General features: G+C 54.0%; 1 protein-coding gene across 4 annotated transcripts in view; it reads right to left on the bottom strand.

The window, feature by feature from the left end:
- Positions 1–21,152, bottom strand: part of ABR (ABR activator of RhoGEF and GTPase) — a 230,965-nt gene that overhangs the window by 114,978 nt on the left and 94,835 nt on the right. For 3 of the 4 annotated variants that reach the window (XM_045376367.3, XM_065532214.2, XM_045376369.3), the window contains exon 2: positions 5,873–6,057. The exons of the other annotated variant lie outside the window; for it this stretch is intronic. In XM_045376367.3, the coding sequence (XP_045232302.2) occupies positions 5,873–6,057 (185 nt within the window). The remainder of the gene's footprint in view (positions 1–5,872; positions 6,058–21,152) is intronic. 4 annotated transcript variants of the gene reach the window in all.

A 21,152-nucleotide genomic window follows, 5' to 3' on the forward strand; every position in this document is an offset into this window, starting at 1 on the left:
ACAAGTGACCGTGCACATCTTCCGAACTGCAATGGGGTCAGTGGTGGGGTGGGTGTGAAAGCTTCACAAGGGAGGGCGTGTGAGCGGGACCTGGCAGCACTGTGCAGACTCTGGCATCACAGAAACCCAAGTCTCAATAATGCTCTGGCCCCACTGGCTGCATGGTCTTGGACAAACAATAATATTATTAATAGTTATTATTAAGAGATGGGGTCTTGGCCGGGCGCGGTGGCTCACGCCTGTAATCCCAGCACTTTGGGAGGCCGAGGCGGGCGGATCACAAGGTCAGGAGATCGAGACCACGGTGAAACCCCGTCTCTACTAAAAATACAAAAAAAATTAGCCTGGCGCGGTGGCGGGCGCCTGTAGTCCCAGCTACTCAGGAGGCTGAGGCAGGAGAATGGCGTAAACCCAGGAGGCGGAGCTTGCAGTGAGCCGAGATCGTGCCACTGCACTCCAGCCTGGGCGACAGAGCGAGACTCCGTCTCAAAAAACAAAAAAAAAAAAAAAAAAAAAGAGATGGGGTCTTGCTCTGTCACCCAGGTGAGGGTACAATGGCTATTCACAGGCGTGATCCTAGCACCTTTCAGCCTCCAACTCCTGGGCTCAAGCGAGCCTCCTGCCTCAGTTTCCCACATAGATGGGATTATGGGAGTGAACCACCATGCCCAGCTCATCTTAGCTTCTCTGAGCCTCAGTTTTCGCACCTGTAATGTGGAGATGGTTACAGCACCTACTTCAAAGAGTTGTTGAGGGTCTTAAATGAAACCACGCACATAAAAGGTTCCGGACAAGCCTCTTTAAGCAGCTGTGATGAGGAGGAGGAGGAAGAGGATGATAGGGACAATTACGATGTTTTTTTCCTTTTTTTTCTTTTTCTCTTGAGATGGCATCTCACTCTGTTCCCCAGGCTGCTGGAGTGCAATGGCGCAATCTCAGCTCACTGCAACCTCCTCCCCTATTGGGTTCCAGCAATTCTCCTGCCTCAGTCTCCCAAGTAGCTGGGATTACTAGTGGATGGCACCTGCCACCACACCCAGCTAATTTTGTGTGTGTGATTTTACTAGAGACGGGGTTTCGCCATGTTGGCCAGGATGGCGTTAAACTCCTGACCTCAGGTGATCCACCCACCTCGGCCTCCCAAAGTGCTGGGATGACAGGTGTGAGCCACCACGCCCGGCTAATGGTGAGGATTTCAATTCACCTCCACCCTTATCTTTGGGTTCTCCTGCAGGCTAGAGTCTAAACCTGTTTCAATTTTACACTGACAAAGCATTCTACCAAACACCATCTCACAGAAACCTCACAACAGCTGTGAGGTTTGAGCCGTGTGAGGTCAGGAGGGAGGAAATTCTCAGTGCCTTCACTCTACAGATGAGCAAACTGCAGCTCCGGGGAGGGAGTGGTGAGTGACAGTCCTCAGGCCGCACAGCGAGACAGCAGTAGAGCGGGGACAAAACCCAGTTCTTCTCTCTGCCTTGCGGCCCCTTTTTACTGAGCTTCCCAGGAGGGGAGACAGAGGAGTCTGTGGCCTGTGGGGAGTCAGATTTTCTGGAACACCATGGTCCTGGCTTAGGAATCTACATCTCCACTTGTAGCTGAGATGAGTCCCGGGCCTTCCTTCTCAGAGTGAATCCGGGCAGTCTCAGCTGAATGGAGCCACCAGTGGTCTATGGACCTGGCCCTGCCGTGCTACCCTGCTCAGCCTGGACCTGGGCAGGGTTTGTGGGATACAGCTTCAGGTGTCACCCTAATACCTCTGTGGGGTGCATGTCTTGGGGACACAAACGAAGACAAAGGCAGAGAGCAAGGCTGTGGGAGGGCGTGTTGGAGAGAGAGGAGCATATGCCCTGTCAACACTGCAGAGACCCAGCCTCACCCGGGGCCACCCCACGTGGCAGAAAGGAGGTTGACTGCAAAAGCAGTTTCGGTCATTGTGCAGCCGATATTGATCAGACTCGGTCTTTGCAATGCTCTTGGTCCCCCAGCCCTCTAAACCCAGTGAGAAAGGTCTCGAGGGCCCTGGTGGCCAAAGGCTGTGCATTTCGGTGAGCCAGGCCTGACGCTGCAGGCCTCCCCTAATGCTGAGATTCCGCAGCACCTTCCTGCAGCTGCCCACAGTGGGGCCTCCTCCCCACTACCTTTCAGGGGAGTTAGAGCTATTTAGAGACAAGAAAACTGAGGCTCAGCGGTATGAGGACACTTGCCCAGTGTCTCACAGCTTAAAGAGTAGCAGATTTTCGGCCGGGCGCGGTGGCTCAAGCCTGTAATCCCAGCACTTTGGGAGGCCGAGACGGGCAGATCACGAGGTCAGGAGTTCGAGACCATCCTGGCTAACACGGTGAAACCCCGTCTCTACTAAAAAATACAAAAAACTAGCCGGGCGAGGTGGTGGGCGTCTGTAGTCCCGGCTACTCGGGAGGCTGAGGCAGGAGAATGGCGTAAAAACCCGGGAGGCAGAGCTTGCAGTGAGCTGAGATCCGGCCACTGCACTCCACCCTGGGCAATACAGCGAGACTCCGTCTCAAAAAAAAAAAAAAAAAAAAGAGTAGCAGATTTTCTTTCTCTTCTCTTTTCTTTTCTTTTGAGATGGAGTCTCACTTTGTCACCCAGGCTGGAATGCAGTGGCAAGATCTTGGCTGGCTGCAACTTCCGCCTCCCAGGTTCAAGCAATTCTCCCACCTCAGCCTCCTGAGTAGCTAGGATTACAGGCGCCTGCCACCACACCTGGCTAATTTTTGTATTTTTAGTAGAGATGGGGTTTCACCATGTCAGCCAGGCTGGTCTTGAACTCCTGACCTAAGGTAATCTGGCCACCTCAGTCTCCCAGAGTGCTGGGATTCCAGGCGTGAGCCACCGCGCCCAGCCTGAGAGCAGTAGATTTTCATCTGTGCAAAGCTTAACTGCTTTCCATCCTGGGCAGCTGAGAGAGTAACAGTGTGATACTTCATTTTCTAGGTCAACGTGACTAGGCCACAAGGTGCCCAGATATTTGTCCACACATTAATCCGGACATATTTGTGAGGCGTTTGGGATGAGGTTGATTATTTGTATTGAGTAGAACAGAGTCCTCCCCAGTGTGGCTGGGCCTCATCCAATCCACCGAACACCCGAATCAACAAAAAGGTAGAATAAGAGGAAGCTCCTCTTGCCTGACTCCTTGGGTGTGGGCTGGGATGCTGGCCTCCTCCAGCCTCTGGGCTCGGACTGAAACACTGGCCCTTCTTGAGCCTCGAGTCCACTGGCTTTGGAGCTGGAATTTACATCGCTGGCTCTCCTAGCTTTCAGGTCTTTGGACTTGGACTGGAACTAATATTGGCTGTCCTGGGTCTCCAGCAACTGACTGCAGGGATTAGAACCTCTAAGCCTCCATAATCACCTGCATCAATTCCTTCTAATACATTTCTTCGTATGTAGATGATATAGATATAAACACACACACCCTATTGGTTTTGTTTCTCTAGAGAACACTGACGAACACAAAGACTCAACCCTGGGCTTCCCGATGGCTGCATGTTTGGGCGTGGAAGGCTCAGCGACAAGGCCGTGCCAGAAGCCGGATATCTGAATATCTAGAACAATTGTCTGATTTGGTCCAGAAGTCCTCCCTGTTCCCAAGGCCCCAGCAGGAAGCCTGGTAGGGGAGGGGACCTGTTTGGCCAAATAAGCACAGCCAAGTCGCAGAAACCTGGGTCTTTTATTAGCAATATTTTAAACCAAAACATCCCCAACCAAGCACTCAGGAAGCGGCGTCAGTGGCCTCCAGGCACCCTGTGTAAACAGCAATACTTGCAGAGTCCACTAGGTGGGGTCAGTGACCCAGCGGAAAGCGCAGACACGCTGCCCCAGGAGGGAAGGCAGGTGCCCGGGAGAGGACCTGTGCCGGGACCATCCCCAGGCTGGACACGTGCTCCCCACCTCTGCCTTGCGTGGCTTCCAGCCGACAGTGTAAACATCAAACCTGAGAACCACAAGCACTTTAGGGGGCAGTCACTCCAGCATCTCTGGATATCAGGGCCCTCCAGCCAAGTGGGTCCCTCGTGAGCCACCAAGCAAGATGCACAGCCACTAAGTCAAGTTCTGTCCCGAAGCCGCAGAGCGCCAGGCGGGGGCATCTGTGCGTGACGCCCGTGATCTGTCTCCCGAGAGAAGGCACCTGCCAGCACCAAGGAATCGGAAAATCGACAGACACCGACGCCAGCCGTGGTGGTCACGTGACGAGGACATGGCACGGGGACAGGGAGCAAAGAGGGAGGCGGCGCGAGGACAGGCAGCGGCAAAGACCCTGGCCCCACACCGGGATCCCACAGCATCTTCCTGCAGCTTCTCAGCGTGGGGTGGGAGCCGAGTCCCCCGGGCGGGGCTCTGAGCCCTGCTGTGGTGAGAGCTGAAGGCAGAGATGGGAGCAAGTCTTCTTCTTGCTCTCCCCTGGTTGCCCCCGTTCACATCCCTAAACACCTGCTCTGCCCCCTTGGGTTACTATTTGTACCCTGAGCCCAATGCCTCCAAAGGACCAGGGCAAGAAACCTGCCCCTGCAGGTCTGAGATGCTCGTCTCTAACCCGCTCCCCGTCTTAGGGCAGGGCAAAAACACCCCAGAATGTCAGCTGTGGGGGGCCCAACACCGACCAACCCCCTCGCCGGCCCCTCTGCCTCCCACCTGCCTGCCCCCTGCCAGCCCTTCCCAAACGTGCATGGCTGGGCTGCCGCGAAACTCTGCCTCGGCCTCTGTTGCCACGGCAACAATGTGGCTTCCCCCAAGTGGGAAGCCCGTTGCCAAGGCCCCTGTTGCCAAAGGCTATAACAGCCACCCCGGTGTGTGAAGAGGGGGTGAGAGCTCCGTGGGGGGGGGTGGAGGGTGGCCAGGGAGGCTGGCGAGGGAAGGAGTAGGGGGGTTCTCAAGAATGGGAGCGTTCAGGTGGCCTCAGCTGAGTAGGGGGCACTAGCCCCTGGAGGAGGAAGAGGCAGCCCGTGGCATCTCAGCGATTGCTCCTCTGGGGACGTCGGAAGGCAGAACAGAGACCCCCCCACAAAACGTGCCTGGATGAGCCTCATCAAGCAAGGATGGGGCACTCCCACCGCCCCCTGCAACACACACCCCTGACCAGAGGACCCGCTTGGATTCTCCCCAGCTTCAGGCAAACAACCCCCTAGAATCTCTGTTTTGCTCGTTCATGTGTCTCTGATGCACACACACAAGCTGCACCCAGACAGCGTCAGTCCCTGTCGCCAGGAACACGTTAATGACAAGGACTGCACACCCTCCACAGTTTCTATCCCTGGCCTGTCTCAGAGCACATACTTAATATTCCTTCTACAACGCTTCTCTCCAGAGCAGAGCTCTCGTCTCTGTCAACAAGGAGAGGTGGACGCCATCAGAGTTGATTCTCTTCCAAAGTGAACAGAGGAGGGCTGGAGGGGCAGCTCATTGCACCCACAGGGAGCGCCAGGCCCAGGCTGGCTTTGCAGGGGCAGCATCCGAATACCTGAAGCCCACGGGCCACACATGTAGCCACTGCCCAGCCTGGGTGCAGAGGGGAGGAGAGCCTAGTTCTCTCCTGGGTCCTCTTGAGGAAAGGGGCTAACGGGGGAAAGCTGAAAGAGGCAGAGAGGGGTCTGGGAGGCCTAGGGAGCAGATGGCTACTAGGGGGTAAGAGACAGGGGTGGCAGCATTGGCAAAGCAGGTGGGGAGGGGAGCCTGAGCCTGAGAGGGGCCCAGGGCCAGGACGAGATGACAAGGCACCAAGAACGGCCAGGTCCAAATGTCTCCAGTCCCAATCTCTCGAGACCAACCCAAGCAGGGCCTGGCCCACGACGCCCAGGCCTTCCCGTCACCCCTCCCCAAACCCAGAAGGAAAAGCCGGTGTACCTACCCCAGGAGCCAGCCCCTCAGGTGGAGTCGGGGAGACGCCATCCCCCCCGCCCTGGCTGCGGGCGCTGAGCTGCGGGGACATGGTGGGCGACTCGTCGATGTACGGCATGGTCTCTGAGCCCTCCGGGGGCCCCTTCTGCTCCTCATTCCCCTCTCCGTCGTACTCGTCTGTCCCGTAGCTGAAGTCTGAGACAAGGAACAAGAAAGGCCACTGAGAATCCTCCACCAGAGCTGCCAGGGACTGGTAGCGCAGTGGGCGCCGGCGGCGGCCCCCGGCTGCCATGGCCCCAGCCGCACCATCCACGCCTGGCCCAGACGGGGGCTGTGAGGGGCCTGGGCCTGGTGAGGGGCCGGGGAGAACCAGCAGGCACTAGGCTCTGCACGCTCCGGGGCTGCTGGGAGGCGGGGAGGAATGGCTCTGCTGTTGCTACCCGTTGAAGAGCATGTCAGCCGCGTATTTCAAGCTGCTGTTTTCTTTGCCTTCTGCCTAATTCCAAGTGTAAAAATTAACAGTGGGAGCAGGAGGCAGGACGCTTCCAACTCTCCTATCTGAGTCACCATTTTGCTTTTTATAGGGAATAAGGAGGTGGGGGGGGGCCGGGCGATGTCACTTCCTGTGGCCCTCCTCCTTGGGTACCATTTGTACTGAGCCCACTCCCTCCAGGGGGCCAGGGCAGGTTCTGGGGTGTGGGAGGGGAGCCCTCAGTCCTCAGAACAAGGCCCTGCATGGAGGACGGAACCCAAGGCAGCAGGGCGTGGGCGAGGAGGCTGTGCCCAGGCCTGGCAGGGACAGGGGCTCACAGCAGACTCCTTGGAGCCGGCACTTATTTCTATCACCCCAACATGGGCTTCCTTCAGAGGAGGAGGGAAGAAAAGGCGACCGGGAAGTTCAGTCCCGTTAACCCCCCAGGGCTGCCAGCACCACACGGGCTCCAGAGTCCAGGCACGGAGCCCACCCACCCTGGGACGGGAGGCTGAGCCCGTGCAGCGAGGGGGGTGTGCAGGGCAGCAGCTCAGGGCTTCACACTTTCCGAAAGGGTTACGAGGGTGGCCTCGGAAAGGCCCCTGCGTCCAGCCCCACCAGCAAGGCTACAGGAGACACCCTCCCACAAACCGGCCCCTGCCCGTTGGCCTGTTTGCTTCCCCAGCCCTGACCCGCCACAACCGGGAATGGAGAACGCGACAGTGTTGCTTCCAGAGGCCGTGGTGGACCTCCTTGGGCTGGGGCCGCCAGCGGGGGGATGGACACCCCTGTCACACTCGGACAGGGGTAAGACTCAGCACTCGTGCAGGCCAGCGGGAGCCGGCACCACAGTGTGTCCTGGAGACACGAACATCACCGTGCCGGCAGCCTTGGGGCCAGCGGGAGCTTCCTACACACTGGACTGCCCAGTGGCGGCATCTGCTTGCTAAACACTCCCCAGGTATCTTCCAGGCGCGACTCCCTGGCCAGGCATCTTTGAATCTTGTGCAGTGTGATGGGGGAGGCTGGCTGAGCCTGCCCTGCCATCTGCCCAGACATCCTTTCCTCCAGGTCGCCCTCCCTATGGCACCTGGCCCCCTGGCACCTTAGTGAATCCTGCCCCTTTGTCCTTGAGCCCCTGGGGTAGGAGGTGGGCGTCTCAGTCATCACTGTGCACCAGCATCCACGACCCCACCTGTGGCAGCTCTCAGGAAAGTGTGTGCAGCGAATGAATGGGCAGAGGATCGCACCATCTGTCTCAGGTCTGAGGCTTCAGCCAAGTCCCGGCCAGCCAAGTTCTCCACGGGGGCCCCAGCTCCTCCCTCTGCTGTCACAACACCCCAGCCCACAGGCAACCAGCAGCCGGAGAATGGTGTCAACAGGTCACCAGGATGCCTGGCCACAGCCATGCTCTGCCCAATCTGGCCTTTTGGCAGCCGAGCGCTTCCCCAAGGCTCGCTGCACCTGCTTCTGTCGGCTGCCTCTCCTCGTCCCTGAGCCAATGCCCCATTCAGCTGCCAGGGGACATGGACTAGTTTTTTCCCTAGACAGGCTTGTGTATGAAGAACCACAGGACCCAGAGATACCTACTAGTGAGATGTGTGTACACCACACACCCGGGCAGGACCCAGGACGCCCTCCCACTGAGATATGTGTACACCACACACCTGGGACATAAGGCCCAGTGCCCTGGAGGCCATGACACCTGTGTCTGTGGCTGGCGGGATGTGAACTGACTCTGGTCCTTCCAGGGGGAGGAGGAAGCTGGGTGCACAGCACCACCCAGCTGGCCTGAGTCTGGCTCCGAGAGGGGTCTGGCCGTTTGGTGAGACCCCCTCACTCTGGAGAAGCACAGGAGGGGATGGAGGGCAGCCTCCCACTGGCCCCTCCCTCCTGCCTCCTCCTCTCCAGAAGGCTCCAGGCTGCCCTGTTAGTGCCTGGAGTTAAGGACAAGGAAAATAAGGAATAGTAGACCCCGGCCTTGCCCACAGTTTAGATTCCAGCCGACCAAGCACACTCTTCTGTACGCTGACCAGTTCCCAGGGGTCGCAGCAATGGAACCCACACACTTGGGAGATTGTCCAAGAGCACGGGGGGAAGGGATGGCAGGGAAGGCGGCTGAAGGTCTCTCTGCCCGTCTCCCCATGGGCACAGTTCCTCCTGATCAGAGCAGAGGACCCCTGGCCCTGCTATCTCCTGCTCCTTCCAGCCTGGATGTTTCTGGGGAGGCAGTTCTTTCGCCCATTTACATACAATTGCTGAAGGTCACAGGATCTGAATCCAGGTCTCAAATGCTCTCCCTTTCCCTCTGAATCTCACTCCAGAGAAGTCCTCTTCCATATCCCTCCTCGTTAAGGGGGGCTGACCATGGAGCTGAACACGGGGGGCCTGAGGACGGGGTCTGGCGGAGGGGAGGCCCAGGGGCAGCAAAAGTGCTTGGTCTGCGAACATTTCCAGGGCCTTCCCCTTTCATTTCTGCCCCCATAAAACCGTAAGAGCCCAGGAGACGCCAACCAGGAAAAGGGGTACAGAAAAGATGGGGAAACCAATCCTCAGAGAAGGCCCTGGGGGAGGAAGATGGGGACCTAACTGAGCACAGGCTTCAGTCTCCAACGGCCACAGGTGGGTACGCTGAGCAGACAGTGGCTTGCGCACCAGATCTCAAAAAAGAAGAAAAGGCAGACAAGGCTGCTGGCAGCCAATACCATTTCCCCGCCGACTAACAGAGATCCTACTGTATTCGGAGTGGCAGTGCACCCAGCGGCTAGTTCAAAGACACCTTTCCTGATGGTGTGAGCCATATGATTATGTTCTGGCCCACGAGATGTTACATGGATACGTGTGGAACTTGGAGGAAGCTGCTGAAAGAGACTGATTTAGCGAAAAGGTACACTACCCACGCTGCCCTTGTTCCTCCTTCTGTTGCTGGTTTGGAGAGTTGATGGGATGGCTGGAGCCCCAGCAGCCATCCTGAACCATGAGGTGAGCTGAGGATAGAAGCCAGCACTGAAGACGGCTGAGCAGAAAGCTGGGAGTCCAGGTCACTGATGGCACAGTGGAGCCCACCCCAGGATGGTCTACCGCTGAACGTTTTTACAGAAAAGAAAGAAAAAATGCCAATGCTATTTAAGCCTCTGTTACTTGGTTTTTCTATTATCCGAAGTCAAACCTAAGGTGATTTTTCCCTGACGACCCCACTTTGTTGCTTTTCCTGTGACTGTCACTGTTCCTTCTCAGGCTCCTTGGCGAAATCTTCTTTCTCTACCTATCCCTTAAAAATTGCTGTTCCCGGCCGGGCGCGGTGGCTCATGCCTGTAATCCCAGCACTTTGGGAGGCCGAGACGGGCGGATCATGAGGTCAGGAGATCGAGACCATCCTGGGTAACACAGTGAAACCCCGTCTCTACTAAAAATACAAAAACTTAGCCGGGCGAGGTGGCGGGCGCCTGTAGTCCCAGCTACTCGGGAGGCTGAGGCAGGAGAATGGCGTGAACCCGGGAGGCGGAGCTTGCAGTGAGCTGAGATCCGGCCACTGCACTCCAGCCTGGGTGACAGAGCGAGACTCCGTCTCAAAAAAAAAAAAAAAAAATTGCTGTTCCCGGCTGGGCGCGGTGGCTCATGCCTGTAATCCCAGCACTTTGAGAGGCCGAGGAGGGCGGATCACAAGGTCAGGAGATCGAGACCATCCTGGCTAACACGGTGAAACCCCGTCTCTGCTAAAAATATAAAAAATTAACCGGGCGTGGTGGCGGGCGCCTGTAGTCCCAGCTACTCGGGAGGCTGAGGCAGGAGAATGGCGTGAACCCGGGAGGCAGACTTTGCAGTGAGCCGAGATCACACCACCGCACTCCAGCCTGAGTGACAGAGCGAGACTCCGTCTCAAAAAAAAAAAAAAAAAAATTTGCTGTTCCCGTGGAGGGGAACATCACACACTGGGGCCTGTTGGAGGGTGGGGGGCAAGGGGAGGGAGAGAATTAGGACAAATACCTAATGCGTGTGGGGCTTAAAACCTAGATGATGACACCCCACAAGGTATGCCCAGACTCTAATTCCTGGGACCTGGGAACGTGACCTTATTTGGAAAAAAATTCTTTGTAGATGTGATTAAATTAAGGATCTCAAGATGAGACAGATCATCACCGATTAACCAGTGGGTCCTAAATCCAGTGCTGTGTCCCTGTGGAAAGAGAAAGGGGCAGACACAGACAGAGGAGACGACAGAGACAGGGTTTGGAGTGGGGCTGCCACCAACCAAGGAATGCCTGGAACCACCAGACACTGGGAGAGGGAGTAAGTGAGAACTCTGCCCCGGCAGCCTGGGAAGGGGCCACCGCCTGCCTGGCTGGGACTTTGATTTCAGATTTCTGGTCTTCAGACTGCGAGAACATCAATTTCTGTTTTTTTTTTTTTTTTTTTTTTTTTGAGACGGAGTCTTGCTGTGTCGCCCAGGCTGGAGTGCAGTGGCCGGATCTCAGCTCATTGCAAGCTCCGCCTCCCGGGTTTTTACGCCATTCTCCTGCCTCAGCCTCCCGAGTAGCTGGGACTACAGGCGCCCACCACCTCGTCCGGCTAGTTTTTTTTTGTATTTTTTAGTAGAGACGGGGTTTCACCGTGTTAGCCAGGATGGTCTTGAACTCCTGACGTCGTGATCCGCCCGTCTCGGCCTCCCAAAGTGCTGGGATTACAGGCTTGAGCCACCGCGCCCGGCCAATTTCTGTTGTTTTAAGCCATCAAGTTCATGGCAATCTCTAATGGCAGCACTAAGACACAAATGCAGCGCCTGACATGCACACAGCTCCCCCCTTTGCACATGCTGCTCCTGTGCCTAGAAAACCCTCCTGGCTGGGCACGGTGGCTCACGCCTGTCATCCCAGCACTATGATGTGGGGCATCCTCCGAGGCAGGAGGATCACGTGAGGCCAGGAGTTTGAAACCAGCCTGGCCACACAGGGAGACCCTGTGTCTATGAACACACACACACACACACACACACACACACACACACACACACACATCCCTCCTTACCCCTTGTCCACCTGATGAAATCCTGTTTTGTCCTCAAATCTGCCTCATCTGTGCCCTCTCTTAGGAACTTTCCTATGTTCTGCATATTACGACAATACTTGAATACTGAAAGCACTTTTTTTTTTTTTTTTTTTGAGATAGTCTCGCTGTCACCCAGGCTGGAGTGCAGTGGCGCGATCTCAGCTCACTGCAACCTCCGCCTGCCAGGTTCAAGCCATTTTCCCGTCTCAGCCTCCCAAATAGCTGGGATTACAGGAATGTACCACCACGCCCGGCTAATTTTTGTATTTTTAGTAGAGACAGGGTTTCTCCACGTTGGTCAGGCTGGTCTCCAACTCCTGACCTCGTGATCCACCCGCCTTGGCCTCCCAAAGTGCTGGGATTACAGGCGTGAGCCACTGCACCTGGCCAATAAAGCACTTTTTTTTTTTTTTTTTTTTTTGAGACGGAGTCTCGCTCTGTCACCCAGGCTGGAGTGCAGTGGCCGGATCTCAGCTCACTGCAAGCTCCGCCTCCCGGGTTCACGCCATTCTCCTGCCTCAGCCTCCCGAGTAGCTGGGACTACAGGCGCCCGCCACCTCGCCCGGCTAGTTTTTTGTATTTTTAGTAGAGACGGGGTTTCACCGTGTTAGCCAGGATGGTCTCGATCTCCTGACCTCGTGATCCGCCCGTCTCGGCCTCCCAAAGTGCTGGGATTACAGGCTTGAGCCACCGCGCCCGGCCCAATAAAGCACTTTTACAAGCCAATGAGAAAAGATGAAAACCTCAACTTTCTAAATGTGTAAGAGAAATGAAGAGAAAACTAAAAAGAGAACTACAAATATTCAGAGTGCACTAAAAAGAACGTTAACCTCATTTGTAATCAAAGAAAATGTAAAGTTCTATATAGTTTTCACTGTTCGTATCAAACTGGCAAGGATTTTAAGATAATAATGACAATATCCATAGTTGTCAGGGCACAGGTACTCGCAGAAACTCTTGGAGACTGCCTATAACTGGCACAACTTTTCTAGAGTCAATCTGGTAACTGGTATCAAGAGGTTTAGTGGTTGGTACAAGCTTTACACCCAGCGTAATAAGATTATGATCTATGATACTAGTTATAAATGAACATAAAAATAAAGTTATAAGTCACAGGGCTGTTTGTGTGAAATATTAAAAACAACTTGAATTATGGGATTGGTTGAGTCAATTACGGTTTTTCTACAAGAAGGGCTGCTATATAGCATTAAAAACTATATGGATGATGAATAGTATCTTATCAAGTGCAAAAAGATTAATAACGGTAATGTACAGTGTGTTACAATGTCTGAAAAAAGTAAAAATATATGTGCATAGGAAAAAGGCCGGAAGGCTACGACACGAAATTATTAGAGCATTCTGATTCTGGAAATTTATAAAAAATGAATATACGGCCTCTGCTCTCTAGGGCATGGCAGACACCCAACACCCTCCTTCCCTTCATCCTTGCTTACTCGACCCTCATTTTCTAGAAGTGGCAACAGCCCAGTCCCAGGCAAGGTACCCCCTTTCTCTGCCTCTCTTATAACCAGGAATGGCCGCCCTACACCATTCTGGCCAGTGAGACCCAAGTGAAGCATTCTGGGGCCTCTGGCAAGGCCCTGCCTCTGATGATGACAAAGGGACTTTTTGCCTTGAACTCATAGGGGATGACTGGAGTTACAGCGGCTTTACCGCTGCCACAGGAAGAGGTCAAGAAAGAACAGAGGCCGGGCGGGTGGCTCACGCTTGTCATCCCAGCAATCCGGGGGGCCGAGGCGGGCAGATCATCTGAGGTCAGGAGTTCGAGACCAGCCTGGGCAAGATGGTAAAACCCCATCTCTACAAAAAACTACAAAAATTAGCGGCGCGGTGGCTCACACCTGTAATCTCAGCACTTCGGGAGGCCAAGGCGGGTGGATCACCTGAGATTAGAAGTTTGAGACCAGCCTGGTCAACATGGTGAAACCCCGTCTCTACTAAAAATACAAAAATTAGCCAGGTATGGTGGCGGGTGCCTGTAATCCCAGCTACTCAAGAGGCTGAGGTAGGAGAATCGCTTGAACCCAGGAGGCGGAGGTTGCAGTGAGCTGAGATCGTGGACTGCACTCCAGCCTGGGTGACAGAACGACACTCCATCTCAAAAAATAAAAATAAATTAATTAATTAAATGAAATTAAATAAATACACAAAAGAAAGAACACAGCCATTTCCCTCATGCTGTTCAGCTACTAAGCCACACTAGGAAGAGCTCGTCTCATTTCGTGCTAACGCGAAATGTAAGTCCCTAGACATTAGGCTTTCTGCTGTTTGAAATGAACACATTTCCAAATAATATCCAGGAAAGGTAGTCCGATCAGCAATCACATCTCCGAGATACTATGACAGAGGCCTCGAAGGCCCGGCGAGGCAGGGGGAGGGAGTGGGCAACACTCGGGGCGAGGAGGTGGCTGAGGAGGCTTCGGTGCCACGCTAAGGAAGACAGTTCATTGCTGTGGCTGAGGGCAGGGACCCTGCGGTCCGGCAGCGGAGGTTCCAGCCCACGCTCTGGCACTTCCTAACCTCTCTGTGCCTCTGAAGAGTGCCTGGCACAGGGCGGCTGCTCCTACATGGATACGGGTTTAATAAATGCGTGTGAAACGGGGGACGACACAGGATCGAGCGCACGGGCCGCTGGGGGCGTTAAACTGGATAACACGCGTAAGGCACTTAGCACATAGGAAGCACCCGATCCATCTCAGCTGCTATTATTAATGTTATTAATTGGATCTTGAAAGCTGTGTGGGTGCCTGCCAGGCGGGTGGGGGACAGGAGCAGAGTTTCAGGCAGTGAGAGGAGGCTTGGCAGTGGCACACAGTAGGAAACAGCAGGGCCCCTGGAGGGGACTATAAATAGCTGGGAGGGCTAGAACACAGTGAGCGGAGGGGGAGAGGGCCGTGCTGGAGAGGAGGCAGGGACCTGCTCCTGAGAGCCTCGTGGGCTGAGCCGAGAGCTGCTCAGGACTCAGTGAGGACGGGGGACCTGGCCCATGACCCTCTACAGGCTCTTGTTGGCCACATCATTGCTGAATATTGCTAACTTTATTTTTTATTCTTTTTCTTTTCTTTCTTTTTTTTGAGACAGAGTTTCACTCGTCACCCAAGCTGGAGTGACACCCTCCAGCCCGTCGCAAGGGTGATACAAAGGCTGATTGTAGGTGATAAACTTATTTTCTGTCCAAGAATTGAGGATGGGAGTGAGAGAGGGAAGAGCAGCTGAGGGAGCCCAGCCCTGACCATTATTCCACCAAAGCAGCATCAAAAGTCCTCAAAGAGGCCGGGTGCAGTGGCTCACACTTGTAATCCCAGCACTTTGGGAGGCTGGAGCGGGCAGATCACCTGAGGTAGGAGTTTGAGACCAGCCTGGTCAACACGGTAAAAGCCCGACTATTAAAAATACAAAAATCAGCCGGGCATGGTGGCAGGTGCCTGTCCATAATCCCAGCTATTCGGGAGGCTGAGGCAGGAGAATCACTTGAACCCGGGAGGTGGAGGTTGCAGTGAGGCAAGATTGTGCCACTGCACTCCAGCCTGGGCGACAGAGCAAAGCTCTGTCTCAAAAAAATAAAGTCAGGTGGCCGGGCGCAGTGGCTCAAGCCTGTAATCCCAGCACTTTGGGAGGCCGAGACGGGTGGATTACGAGGTCAGGAGATCGAGACCATCCTGGCGAACACGGTGAAACCCTGTCTCTACTAAAAAGTACAAAAAAACTAGCCGGGCGAGGTGGCGGGCGCCTGTAGTCCCAGCTACTTGGGAGGCTGAGGCAGGTGAATGGCGTGAACCCAGGAGGCGGAGCTTGCAGTGAGCTGAGATCCGGCCACTACACTCCAGCCTGGGCAACAGAGCGAGACTCCATCTCAAAAAAATAAAAAATAAAAAAAAAATAAAGTCAGGTAATGTGATTTCTCCAGTTTTGTTATTTTTGCTTTGGTTCCATATACATTTTAGCATTTTTTTCCATTTCTGTAAAGAATACCATCGTTTGAGCATTCTTCTTAAAGTCCCTGGGATATTCAGAATGTTCAGTGAGCACTGGCTTAAAGTCACCCCCTGCCTTGGCCCCTAAGAAGAGAGTCAGCCTGTCCTTCTGTCCTTTGAAGCTTCGAAGCCAGGCATGGATGCCTTTTCTAGGATGAAAGTCCTACATACGTCTTCTTCCAATAGACGGCTGTTTTGTCTACATTGAAAACCTGATGTTTTGTTTTTGTTTTGTTTTGTTGTTGTTATTGTTTGCGATAGAGTCTGCTCTGCTGCCCAGGCTGGAGTGCAGTGGCGTGATCTCGGCTCACTGCAATCTGCCTCCCAGGTTCAAGTGATTCTCCTGCCTCAGCCTCCTGAGTAGATGGGATTACAGGTGTGCGCCGCCAGGCCTGGCTGATTTTTGTATTTTTAGTAAAGATGGGGGGTTTCACCATGTTGGCCAGGCTGGTCTTGAACTCCTGACCTCAAGTGATCCACCCACCTTGGCCTCCCACAGTGCTGGGATTACAGGCATGAACCACCATCAGATTTAGGCGCCTGGCCAAAAATCTGGTGTTTAGTGCAGTGACCTTCCTTTACGGTCTTTGCTAGATCTTCTGGACAACTGGCCGCAGCTTCTCCATCCGTACCTGCTGCTTCACTTTGCCCTTTCCTGTTATGAAGGCAGCTTCTTTCTTGACCCCTCATGAACAAATCCCCCTCATGAACAAATCTCTGCCAGCTTCAAACTTTCCTCTGCAACGTCCTCACCTCTCTCAGCCTTCACAGACTTGAAGAGCGAGAGGGCCTTGCTCTGGATTGGGCTTCGGCTCAAGGGAGTGCCGTGGCTGGTTCGATCTTCTATCCGACCCTCAAACTGTCTCCATATCAGCAAAGGGGCTGTTTCTTATCACTCCTGTGTTCACTGGAGGAGCACCTTCAATTCCTTCAAACACTCTTCCTGTGCGTTCACAACTTGGCTAACTGGTACAAGAGGCTCCACTTCCAGCCTGTCTTGGCTTTCAACAAGCCTTCCTCACTACACTGAACCTCCCTCCCTCCCTCCCTTCCTTTTTCTTTCTTTTCTTTCTTCCTTCCTTCCTTCCCTTCCTTCCTTCCCTTCCTTCCTTCCCTTCCTTCCTTTCTTTCTTCCCTCCCTTTCTTCCTTTCTTCCTTTCTTCCTTTCTTCCTTCCTTCCCTCCCTCCCTCCCTCCCTCCTTCTCTCTCTCTCTCTCTCTCTCTCTTTCTTTCTTTCTTTGTTTTTTGAAACAATCTCACTCTGTCACCCAGGCTGGAGTGCAGTGCTGCGATCTCGGCTCACTGTAACCTCCACCTCCAGAGTTCAAGCAATTCTCCTGCCTCAGCCTCCCAAGTAGCTGGGACTACAGGCACACACCTGCACCCCAGGCTAATTTTTTTTTTTTTTTTTTTTTTTTTTTGAGACGGAGTCTCACTCTGTCGCCGAGGCTGGAGTGCAGTAGCGCAATCTCGGCTCATTGCAAGCTCCGCCTCCCGGGTTCATGCCATTCTCCTGCCTCGGCCTCCCGAGTAGCTGGGACTACAGGTGCCCGCCACCACGCCCGGCTATTTTTTTGTATTTTTAGTAGAGAGGGGATTTCACTGTGTTAGCCAGGATGGTCTCGATCTCCTGACCTCGTGAGCCGCCCGCCTCGGCCTCCCAAAGTGCTGGGATTACAGGCATGAGCCACCGCGCCCGACCTTTTTTTTTTTTTAAAGTAGAGATGGGGGTTTTACCATGTTGGCCAGGTTGGTCTCGAACTCCTGACCTCAGGTGATCCACATGCCTCAGCCTCCCAAAGTGCTGGGATTACACGCGTGAGCCACCACGTCCAGCTCTAAACTACTTTTGCATCAGCCTAAATACAAAGCTCAAGAACAGGCAAAAACAAATGGATGGTGATAGAAGTCCATGGCAGTGGTTGTCTGGGGGTGGACGATGGGGACGGGGAGTGTTGGCTGGGAAGGGGCAGGAGGTAACTTTCTGGGACACTGAGGATGTCCCATATCTTGATCTGGGTGTTAGTTACACAAGCAGATCTATGGCAATGTTCACCAAGCTCTATGCTTAAGACTGGTGCACTTGAAAAGGTTTTGTTTGTTTGTTTGTTGTTGTTGTTGTTGTTGTTGTTGTTTTTGAGACGGAGTCTCGCTCTGCCGCCCAGGCTGGAGTGCAGTAGCGCAATCTCGGCTCACTGCAAGCTCCGCCTCCCGGGTTCACGCCATTCTCCTGCCTCAGCCTCCGGAGTAGCTGGGACCACAGGTGTGCGCCACCACACCCGGCTAATTTTTTTTGTATTTTTAGTAGAGAGGGGGTTTCACCATGTTAGCCAAGATGGTCTCGATCTCCTGACCTCGTGATCCACCCGCCTCGGCCTCCCAGAGTGCTAGGATTCCAGGCGTGAGCCACCGTGCCCAGCCTGTTTTTTCTTTTTAACCCTTGCCTTGTCTGTTACTTTTCTTGGCATAAATAAATACGTATTTATTTTTAAATGTCTGCCTCAGCACCATTATAATTCATTTACAATGGAGTAAATGAAAGCACAGGGAGAGAAGTTACTAGCCTAGAATTTCACGGCGGTCAGGTGGGCAACCAGAGGGACCCAGGTCATCTGACTCCACAACCCGGCTCTTAAACTGTTATAATAAGTAGGACTTGTACAAATACCAAAAACGAAGTGGGTGGGCTGCCCTCAAGGGTTCACGTGGAAGAAACAAACAGTCACAGGGCGTGAGGAAGGAAAAGGTCCATTTGCAGCAGGGTCTCAGCATGCAGGACGGGGGCAGGACACAAGAGGTTGGCCCTGACGAATAGACTGGTACCACTGAAGCCAAGCTCTGGAGGGGTCAGACTGCGGAGGGCCTGGAACATCGTCCTGAAGAGCCCGATGTCACGCACACTGGGAGCCACGGACGTCCGATTTCACGCACACTGGGAGCCACGGACGTCCGATTTCACGCACACTGGGAGCCACGGACGTCCGATTTCACGCACACTGGGAGCCACGGACACCAAAATGGCAAGGTGACTTCAGAGATGACTGCAGGAAAACGAAGCCGACCGTGGTGCATGAGATGATGTGGAACGAGACAAACCGTCCCTCCACGGGCTGTCAAAGGTGACCATGGTAGGAACCAAGGGCAAAGTCTAGCAATGGGAGAGCTGACTGGAAATGAGGCCACAGGAGGTCCTCTGGGCTTGAAGGACTGAGTGATGGACAGGAACGGGGAGCTGGTTCCTGGGGAACAGACCCTAAGTCCAGGTGGAGACATGTCTGGACTGAGAAGACTCATGGTCATCCCTGTCAGAAGATCCAACGGGCAGCCAGACAACAGAGTCTGGACCATAGGTGTGGATCTGGGAGGCCCACGACCCTGAACCAGGGAACCGGCCAGCAGAAGCGTAGCTGCCACTTCCTGGGTGCCACTTGTACCAGATCAACCTGTCTGGGGCAATTTTAGCAGGGATGGTGGCTCAGATACAAAATCTACCACCTCACCTACAGCAATAAGGCCATTATCTTCTACTGCACTTATTTGTTCATTTATTTATTTATTTTTGGAGACAAAGTCTCAATCTGTCACCCAGGCTGGAGTGCAGTGGTGTGATCTTGGCTCACGGCAACCTCCACCTCCTGGGTTCAAGCAATTCTCCTGACTCAGCCTCCCGAGTAGCTGGGATTACAGGCACGCACCACCATGCCCGGATAATTTTTGTATTTTTAGTAGAGACGGGGTTTCCCCACGTTGGCCAGGCTGGTCTTCAACTCCTGACCTCAGGTGATCTGCCCACCTCGGCCTCCCAAAGTGGTGGGATGACAGATATGGGCCACCGTGCCCAGCCAATCTTCTACTGCACTTGGAGACAGAGGTTGCAGTGAGCTGAGATCTCACCATGGCACTCCAGCCTGGGAGACAGAGTGAGACTCTGTCTCAAAAAAAAAAGATGAGGATAACGATACCATGTCACAGGGTGGCTGTGAGAATGACATTAAATAACATGATGTAGGTTAAAGAACTGGGCACAGTTATCAGGGCAGAAGGGTCCTCGGGAGAGGTCGGCTGAAGCCGAGTGGGTGTCGTAGGGAACAGGAGAGTGGACATCTTCAGGGTCCAGGTGACCCCAGCTGATCCAGGAGATATTTAATACCTTCGGGGGCCCCTCAGTCAGGGCCTCGCTCCAAGGGGAGGAATCCTGGAAACCAGCATCTTTCCTATAGGACGAGCCACCTCCTTCTCAGGGCCCCCCCTCTTTGATTGATGGAGCAGAGGCTGAGGAGCCGGGACAGCTCAGTTGTCAAGGGCAGAGGCTTTGGAATCAGACTCGGGTTCCATTCCCGAGATTAGTACTTCCTAGCCATGTGACCTTGGGCAAGCTACTTAACCATTCAGAGCCTCGGTTTTCTCATCTCTAAAATGGGGATAAAAACAAGATGTACACCTCATGAAGCTTTTGTGAGGTTGCAGTGAGAAAATACATGCCATGCAAGGCACCGGACCCAAAGCTGGTGCCAACTAAATGGCAGCTGTTATTATTATTCCCGTGCTGTCCTTCCTGAGTACCAAGAACCCTCAGGGACCTCCCAGCCCTTAAAAAGCAAACCAGAGCTCTGGTAATTTGCAATGAGTTAAGGCTACAGCAAACGTTTTGTCAGCGAACTCTGCTGTTCATCAGTCAGCCTCCATCATTCAGCACAGGCTGGTGGAGTATCACTGTCTCCCACGCTAGAGTGCAATGGCACAATCTCAGCTCACTGTAACCTCCACCTCCCAGGTTCACGCCATTCTCCTGCCTCAGCCTCCCAGGTTCACGCCATTCTCCCGCGTAGTTGGGATTACAGGCGCCCGCCACCATGCTCGGCTAATTTTGTATTTTTAGTAGAGACGGGGTTTCACCATGTTGGTCAGGCTGGTCTCAAACTCCTGACCTCAGGTGATCCGCCCGCCTCAAACTCCCAAAGTGCTGGGATTACAGGCGTGAGCCACCAGGCCCGGCCAGTTTATGACTTGAATCCTAAGACACCTGTTCCAATCTTCACTGCACACTGGAATCCCTGGGGAGTTGGGAAGCTCTCTGGCTCCTACCCGAGATTCCTACTGAATTGGTATGGAATGGCCCGGGCATCAGGCCTGTTAAAAGTTCCCCAGGTGACTCTAATGTATAGGAAGGCCAAGAGTCACCAGGATCAGACAAGGACGCTGAAGTTAGCGTCTTTACAGCCAAACGGAACTAAGACTCTCGCCGGGTGCAGTGGCTCAGGCCTGTCATCCCAGCACTTTGGAAGGCCGAGGTGGGCGGATCACCTGAAGTCAAGAGTTCGAGACCATCCTGGCCAACATGGAGAAACCCCGTCTCTACTAAAAATACAAAAATTAGCCAGGCGTGGTGGCAGATGTCTGTAGTCCCTGCTACTCGGGAGGCTGAGGCAGGAGAATCGCTTGAACCCGGAAGGTGGAGGTTGCAGTGAGCTGAGATCATGCCATTGTACTGCAGCCTGGGCGACAACAGCGAAACTCCATTGCAAAAAAAAAAAAAAAGACTCTGAGGCAGCCTGTGAAGCCACCAGCCAGGCGCATGATCAACTCAGTCAGCACCGGGAGGAAGCCTGCTTGGAAGAGGCAGGGCTTGACCTAAGTCTTGGGGACTGTGGGATTCGCCTGGGAAGAGAAGAAGAGACGGACGGAAAGGGCTTTGCTCTGATTGTGAACCACGGACAGGTAGGGGTGGGGTGGGGGGATGGCCCCTGTCTCATTTACTCAGGGCCCTCGGCCTGGCC

Source organism: Macaca fascicularis, chromosome 16 (assembly GCF_037993035.2).
Source record: "Macaca fascicularis isolate 582-1 chromosome 16, T2T-MFA8v1.1".
NCBI classification, from domain to species: Eukaryota; Metazoa; Chordata; class Mammalia; order Primates; family Cercopithecidae; genus Macaca; species Macaca fascicularis.